General features: G+C 48.2%; 2 protein-coding genes across 2 annotated transcripts; both read right to left on the bottom strand.

Moving 5' to 3' along the window:
• Nucleotides 1-3,826: 3,826 nt before the first annotated feature.
• LAESUDRAFT_730697 (uncharacterized protein) lies at nt 3,827-4,290 on the bottom strand. Its single transcript, XM_040909891.1, has 2 exons — nt 3,972-4,290; nt 3,827-3,950 (listed from the first exon to the last, which is right to left on the bottom strand). The coding sequence occupies exons 1-2, from the start codon at nt 4,070-4,072 to the stop codon at nt 3,887-3,889; spliced, it is 165 nt and encodes a 54-aa protein (XP_040759728.1). The 5' UTR covers nt 4,073-4,290; the 3' UTR covers nt 3,827-3,886.
• Nucleotides 4,291-5,453: 1,163 nt separating this feature from the next.
• On the bottom strand, nt 5,454-7,414 carry LAESUDRAFT_717163 (uncharacterized protein; the record flags this gene model as incomplete). Its single annotated transcript, XM_040907303.1, has 15 exons — nt 5,454-5,594; nt 5,688-5,739; nt 5,789-5,813; nt 5,864-5,921; nt 5,981-6,008; nt 6,068-6,109; nt 6,187-6,314; nt 6,667-6,701; nt 6,758-6,783; nt 6,839-6,864; nt 6,923-6,940; nt 6,997-7,006; nt 7,057-7,107; nt 7,203-7,331; nt 7,353-7,414. The coding sequence occupies 15 exons, from the start codon at nt 7,412-7,414 to the stop codon at nt 5,454-5,456; spliced, it is 831 nt and encodes a 276-aa protein (XP_040759727.1).
• Between the last annotated feature and the right edge of the window lie 764 nt (nt 7,415-8,178).

Raw genomic sequence — 8,178 nt, 5'->3', positions numbered from 1 at the left:
GTTTAACCTCATGCTTAGGAGGCACTCGGCTTGTTACAGCACCGTGTCAGGGTGTGATGCATAAGCTGCAGTTTCTTATTGGAAAGGTGCGCCTAGTTCCTTTCTGTTTTTGATCTAACCAGTGATCGTGTTCGCGCGTAGTAGCGAGTGGTCGTTGGGATGTGATAAGATGCGGAGTGGCATTATGACAAACTCCTGCATGATCTATCTTGTCCACGAGTTCATAGGTCTTTTTGTATGACTCAACTAATTGATTTGAGGCGTAAAATTAGAGCTAAAAGTGGTACTTCAGATCCGGCTATATGAACTGTGGCTATGTAACCAGCCTGTGGCCTTCCCAACGGTTACGGCCAGTTTCGTGCCTCTCTGTGGATAAGCCTTGAAGGTTCAGGGATTACTGCACTGCGCTCGCCCTTCAGCCTTCCAAGGTCTTATATCCTTTTCCCAATGGTCAAGGGCGGTATAGGTTCTCCCATCTGAATGCCATAGTTCTATGCTAGTCGACGCATGTCTGACATAGCATGAATCCTCCTTATAGGTTCGGAGGAGCGTGGCCTTTGGCCTACACCTAATGGTCATCCGTGGAGACCAGGTCATTATGCTTCACTACGTTACGCACATGCCTATATACCCATATTACCCACTCCTTGCCAAGCTCTTCTCCGGGAGCGAGCCGGCACTAGGCAAGACCCGCCTGGGTCTGAGCACCCACAGCCATGCACTCCTGGGCGACGGCGAGGGGCAACCCAAGGGAGATAAGGAATAAGAAACAATTATAGGGTGGGTGGGGGGGAATCAAAAAATTGGATGTGTTCAGCAGGTTTGCAGTTTATTCTGACTTGCACTAGGTCTTCTGGCAGGACTCCTGTGGTCAAGTGCCAGGATCCACTCTTTGGACCACAAATTGGGTCGCTTGAGTGGTAGATTGCTTGAACAAAGATGCGCAATAGCGTCGCATTCCAAACACGATGGGCGGCAGTTTTTCGATTCAACATGTGCCTTGGTTGCATGATTTTATCGCGTAAGACTTGGAATGAATGTTTTCCATGGTATCCCCATTTGTCCCAGTGTTGAACTATTCTTTGTGTCGTTCTTCGAATTTCTACTCTATCCGCCCACAGTTAATAGTCAGGAGACTACCGTGTGCTTGAATGAGTTCTTCTCGACTTGCGCTGTTCGTTCCGCAGAATGTTCTTGAACAGAAGGTGTGCTGACTAGACGCACTCTTTCGCATGCAAAGGTTTAAACTGGTAGCATTCCAGGCTAGCATGCAGGATGTATGACCCTTATCCTATATGGATTCTTCGATCTACATTGATAACGGGTTTTTGCCGAGGTCTTCGGACTTGTTCTAGGCCCGCCTTTTGATCTTCATCAAGATATAGGATGTTTGCTCGCAGTTTATTTTTTTTCTTCTATCGAGGACATGCGCATAGGTCCTCGGATACACGGTCACGAATAACTCGAAGTGTTTTTCGTGCCGGGCGAAGCTTTTAAGTGGGCCAGCTTTTAGGCAAAATCACTTTGATGTGCGATGGCTTTATCAGGGGCCCTAGAGTATATTCCTATAATCGGCACAGGTATGCTACGCCTTGTCTAATAATCCCAAAGATCCTTCAATCCATGTACCCACTCCTAGATCTTGACCCCAGCGAACTCCGAATGGTTCCTGGCTGTTCACCCTCATGGAGGAGTGAAGGAAGCAACATGCGCTGATACCTTTTGTAGGCAGGGAGCGGCTTACAGTGGGTAGAGTCGTAGGAATAGTGGAGGAAGTGATGTGGAAAAAGCCCTGCTCTCGGGCGGAATATCTCTGAGCAAAATGATGCAGTTTAATGACATGCTTCAGGTCAAAAAGTGCCTGGTCCTCAAAGGATCCTCAGGTCACTCCCCGCAGTCAGCCTGAGGCCGAAGGCAGGTGGTTGAGTCTTATTCAAATGTCACGGCTAAGCTTTGCCACACAAGACATGACGTCCATGGGTGCTTCACACATGACCCGCTCACGGGTGACCTTTATACTGAGTGCCTTGTAAGGCTCCAGGGTCCCACTTGGAGCGGTGACTCAAGATCCAACATAAAAGGGTGGCGAGCCCCCTATCAGCCAGTGGTAGGCTAAGGACAAGTGAGTGGCAATAGGCCTCACTGTCGAGCTGACTCAGGGATGAAGGGTTGTGGCAAGCCACGATGGATGTGAGAAATAGATGAATAAGACTGGGGAATAGCCCAGTCGCATAGAGGCATATATATACATGTAGGGGCGAGGCCCTCTGATACTCTAGTATCTATGGGGTCCTTGGCTACCTACTATGTATGTGCATATTACATAATGTGCTACAGCCAATGGCAATGTTTCTACTAGTAAATACTATGTGGTCATTGGTGGGCTGTAGACTTATAGATAAGGTTATGGTCCGTGCAGCATTCTGTCGGGGTGCCGTCTCGGCCATGAGGTATAAGGCCGACCTCCTTACCAATCCAGACCTCGGTGTCCCGTGCCTATGCCCGAGCCTATTGAGCGGCTATCAGGATGTCAGGTGCTTGGGCGTCTCTTAAGGTCACGTGCTAGGAGCGCTTGATTGGGCGCTACCTTATGGGTCACGTGATGTGTCGATTGGCACCTACAACTGATAAGATCCTTGAGCGCTTAGCTGATCATCAATGATGTCGCATGGCTTTTGTGGCTGGCTTTGGTGACGCTGCTTGAGTCCAGTTACAGTAGGGCTTTCCGAATAGGGAAATGCTAATATACTGTGACACCAAGCTGTCAGGTATGCCGTCAACATCGAAATTGAATGGGAAGCAGCTGAAATCTGGCAAGAAGTGTGGCCATTGCCACAAGCTGAACCACACAGAGGAGGAATGCCAAGTGAAGAAGAGAGACGAGGAGAAGCAGGAGGAGGAGGAGGGTAGCGATGACAGTGAAGACCTTACGGTGAAGGTCGCATTCACCTGGGGTACCACAGCGTCCTCCATCCTCTGACTGTTCATCGCCCATGCGCTCACGCAGCACAGCCTACCTGCCAACCATTGGATTTTCGACTCAGGCACAATGGCATCCATGAGCTTACACTGTGACTGGTTCATTCAATTCATGAACCTTACCTCACTGAAGCGTGTTTGGCTCGGAGACAGACGGTGCATTCATGCAGAAGGTATTGGGCAAATCTACCTTGATTTAGCCACCGAAGATGGACGTACAAGCCCGACACTGCTACAGGATGTATACTATGTACCACAGCTCCAGGGCAACCTCCTCTCCACCTCACGACTCACTGAACGAGGTCAGACCCTCACGTTCTGCGGTGACGCCTGCAAAATCACCTGCAACAGTGAGACAATGGGTCTAGTGCACAAGACGGTCAGTCTCTACGTCCTCGAGTCAATCTCACACGCTCCCATGTGAGCGTTCATAGCACATGTGGACTCCTCCATGGATCCCAATGAGTTTTCACTCAAAGCACTGGTGGTGAAGACGACGACGCACAAGGCGAACGTCATAAAGTGGCACCACAAGACCTGCCACATGAGTACCGAACTCACTTTACAAATGGTCTATCAAGGCACGGTCAGTAACATGAACACCGTGAGCAATGCAACTCATGACGTGAAGACTGGTAAGCCCATCCAGATGGGCATCAAGCCCTCGGCCACACACATCTGCATGCATGGGTGTATGGCCCATGACGCCAGACTCGACCTCAAGTCGGTCAAGCATGTCACCCTCGGGTATGCTCAAAATGCGAAGGCACACGCTGCCTCTCACTGAACGAGTGGGCGCACACACGATGCGCAAAATGCTGCCTCTGACGAGGGCATCCGTACATGACAGACATGCACAGTGATCGACCCTGAACTTCAACACGAAGTGCAGGGCAAACTGCTGAGCTCACCTGCACGCACTGCTCACACCCCTCATGAATGATGAGCGGCTCGTATCATGATCGTAGCTGCTGAACATGACTCAATGCCACCACCACTCGATGCACCCAGTAGCACATCCACTGACAATAGCGACAATGAGAACAGCAATGACAAAGATGACGAGGGCAACACAGTACCCTCGCCCAGCCATCATGTCGCATTGCCAAGCCAGACCGCATCAAACCGCTCACCTCCTTCTCTGCCTCAGCATGAAAATGAGAAGGAGCACTTACCTGTCATCTCAAAAGCTGCAGCATCCCTCTCTTGCACTCGGACTCAATGTGCAGCCACTCCTACTCCCACTTCAAAGGCTCCAAAGAGCCATGTTGGTCAATCCACATGCACGCGCCAAGTGCCAATTCGCGATTATGACCCGTGGTCCTCTGTCAGTGCATACAAGCCCAAGACAGTTCCAGCAGACCTCAGAGCCAAGATGAAGCTGACAGTAGAGACTCCAGAAGTCCAGGAGAGAGCGAAAAGTGAAGGGGAATAGCCAGACAGAGAAGGAAAGAACATGTATTCAGTGAGCACAGTCGAATGCGACAAGGCTCGCGCAGGCGCTACAGGTCACTCAGTTGACGACGAACCTCGAAGAATCAACGTCAGATGCGGATCAACGGAAATCAGCGACAATGGAAGAACTTACCTTATTCGTCAAGGCCACACTCAATGATGAGTACGACCGTCCATGCACCGCAATCGGGCACAATTCAGGTGAAGTCACATGGTACAGACAGCATACAGCAAGCAGCCCAAGTTCTCAAATTTGCACAGACGGACTCAAGAAACCCTATGCCACAGGCACTTACCATTCAATCTGTGCAAGTCACAACATCTGCCGAAGACCCTCGGTCATGCACAGCACAAGCAGCATGAAGGATTCAATTAGTGTTCTAAAAGTAGGTCCACATTCCCACTGAGTGGGCATGTTGGAAGTCATATGGACTTTATGTCCAGTGGGACACGGACTTAGACATTCCGCACTTATTCGCTTATGTAATCACATAGCCACAAGCATGCTCAATCTTTTCCTGCTACCTCAGCACTCGCATTATACATCGAGGCTGAGGTGAGTACCTACTGGACTCCTTTACTTAGTCTTTACTGATATACTGTAGTCACTCGCTTTTCTATGTGTCTACAGGTATTTATACAGCACTCGCATTATACATCGAGGCTGAGTCACTCACTTTCCTATGTGTCTACAGCCCTCGTAAATTTTCACCTCAGACAATAGTGGTGGCGGTGAGCATTCAAGTGTCTGCAGTTATGTGAGGAGCTGAGTCAATGTACCAGTTCACCGTGCAATTTCACGTGCTCGAGACCAACACTCCAGAGTGTTCTCGACTTCTTTCTTAGATGCTCAACATTCAGTTTTTGCAATCTGGGACATTCCTCCTATGAATACGCACTGCTTTCGGGTTCCATTCAAACAGTGCCATGTCATTTCATGCACCAGGCAGCATATTGTGGGCGTTACAGTCATACATACAGTAGATAGGTCGAAACATATCTGGCTGCAGCAACGAATTTTAGGCGAGCATTTGCACTTTGTGGACGTCCCCATTCTCCACATGTATATTACTATTCGTGGGCATGTAAGTGGAATTGAGGTCCACGACTCCAGCTTCTGCAACATTGTTACGCGTAGCCTTCATAACAGTCTGGTAACTCTAGATATGGGGCTGAAGAGGCCAAGTGCTGATAGGTGTCTCTGAGAGATGTTCAGGAGGGACACTAGCAGGAATGAAGCTCATTGTAATTACATCATCTGCAGCAGTGCCTCGGGGATTCTTCAAGTGCTGTCGAGCATTGAGACTGTAATGTCCATGAGTAAAATGAGTCTTAGAATGCACATGTGACTCACATTGCAAGAAATGAGTTTGCATAGACTGAAGTAATCGTCATCGAATATATGCCTGGGAAAATACATGACACGTACGTTTCTCTTGAATAGAGACTATTCCCAGGAATATCAAACTATGCTTGTAGAATACAAACTAGAAGAACAAAATAATTGTGCGAACGGTTATAAGAGAAGCAAGATCGGACGACGTACTGTCATGCGAATCACAATCGATGTCAGCCTGCAGTAGAAAGCCATTAGCGACAATGTTTTTATGGTCAGCCATTGAGTGACGCATACATAGTTAGACCTCCAGCATTGACGGTATACGTTTGTAATGTCCTGATTAGATGGTCTGTGCTGCAGCAAACTAAAGGTAACGAGTGCAAGGCTCGTGATTGAATGACACTGTATTTTACCTGCATGTCCCATCACGACTCTTCTGCAGGTAGTAGATCAGTGACACGGTGATTGTTATGTCCTCTGTCGTGGCAAGTGAAACTCCCGAAGTCAAGGTGATCTGGTAGGCATTGCACTGCATCAAAAGCTGACACAAATCGGAGAGTGGTATCATTTATCAATGGTCCGAGTGCTGTGCAGAAAATGGTCCACTTTTGGGATCACCCATCTATGACAGCACTATGTCAGCTGCATGAATGAAGCCCACATTGTAATCACATATGAGAAGGCAACAGTTCCTGAAAAGCCATTCAGCACTGTCAGTCTTAGAGGTTCATGAATAAGGGATAATTCACCAATTCCTGTACCTGTAGAGAGACATTTAACGGATATTCCACAAAAGGGTGCACATATGTACAGACACGCAAGAAGAGCAGTGTTGACTGATAGGTGTCAGATGCATTGATTGTCCATCCGATCAAGCAGTAGTGATGGCTTACTGCAATGGAGGTGAGAAATCGGTTTTTTGCTCTCACTATGACAGGTTCATTGTACGGTGGGGACTGCATTATACTTTGAATATATACTCACGAATCCAAAGTCGATGAATAAAGAATCTGATAAATGTATCAGAGTCTGGTAAGGAAAAGTTTCGAGGAAGTTATGGCGCACCCTTGCACGATCGCCGCAATTACTACCTAAGATGGCGTTTGATATAGTGCAACTGTCATCGCCCGTTGAGATACATCCACCTACAGTGATAAGGACTGCGAGCTAGCACAAACATTTGAGTCTGTAATCATCAAACTACCATGCGTGAATGCACTTACTGTGCCACTCCTGTCATCGGTTATGTCAATATCAGCACCGAGAGGTAAACAATTTTATACCAAAAAATCCGCTCGACTTTAGCGAGATCACCAAAGTCGACGATGAGATAACTGTAGACAAGATGGAGACAGAACACGCTATGAAGCGTTTCCAGCAGCCTTTGGGAGCGTGAACACAGGAAGGTCTGTCTATGGTACGAACGCACCAGATAGCTGCCACAGCCATTTTGATCTTCAGTGAATTGTCGGGGTAGTTCCACCAATAGACATACGCTTGAATGGTAGACATCCCATAGAATCTGAAGATAGATTGCTGAAGCTCCCCCAGTGACAGGCTAAATTAGCAGGCAACTTACATCATAGTCACACAAATTGTTATAAGGAATGGGCCTACGAATTTCTCGATAATGGTAGACATCTCGGTGACTCAGTCTCTGCAACCAGAAATGTCCAAAAGAAAGAAGACGAAGAAAAGAGGGCAGTTTTCTGGCTGCATTTATATGTCCAAGGACCACAAGAGCGCTCCAAGTGAGCAGTGACTGAGTGGTTCAGCGGAGATCATAGCAAAACGCCGCGATGGAGGCTCAGTCGTTTTGGGCCATCTGACGTGTTGCCGATGCATGGAAGCACCCACCTCTGCACTGCAGCAGTCCACATTGAGAAAGAGCTGAGGCCGCAGTTGCTTCAAAACCATAGCCTGGATGATCTTCACGTGGCTGCTATTGGGATTTGTATACAAACCTTATCATCCTGTTTAACTGTATCTGAGAAGTGTTCCTACATGTGGAGATCTGTTATATTTCAGTGGGAATAGCGCTGCGATTATTGTGGGGAGCGTGGATAGGTTGCCACAGGCCTGTGCGCCCCCCCACCGGCGATCAACGTTGCAGTGCCTTTGCTAGTCATTCTTGACATGATGTTGCTGGATGCAAAGCTTCACCCATCGAGATGCTGCCTTTACTGAAAGATCTGATATGAATACCAGCACAACAACAGCTGTCTCATACTGAGTCCCACCAAAGGACCGTCCACGCTCAGTTCACGACCTGCATAAAAAGTCATACTGATAACTTGTGGACTTCTCCGGCTTGCACGCTATACATTCCTGGACCTGGAGCCGTTGCGTACCTAAAGGTGGTGTACTAACCCACTAACTGCGCTCATAGTACTACTCACTGTTGT

The sequence above is a fragment of the Laetiporus sulphureus genome (genome assembly GCF_001632365.1).
Source record: "Laetiporus sulphureus 93-53 unplaced genomic scaffold LAESUscaffold_53, whole genome shotgun sequence".
NCBI classification, from domain to species: Eukaryota; Fungi; Basidiomycota; class Agaricomycetes; order Polyporales; family Laetiporaceae; genus Laetiporus; species Laetiporus sulphureus.
The sequence above is the reverse complement of the archived record's forward strand: the minus strand, read 5'-3'. Positions and strand labels throughout refer to the sequence as shown.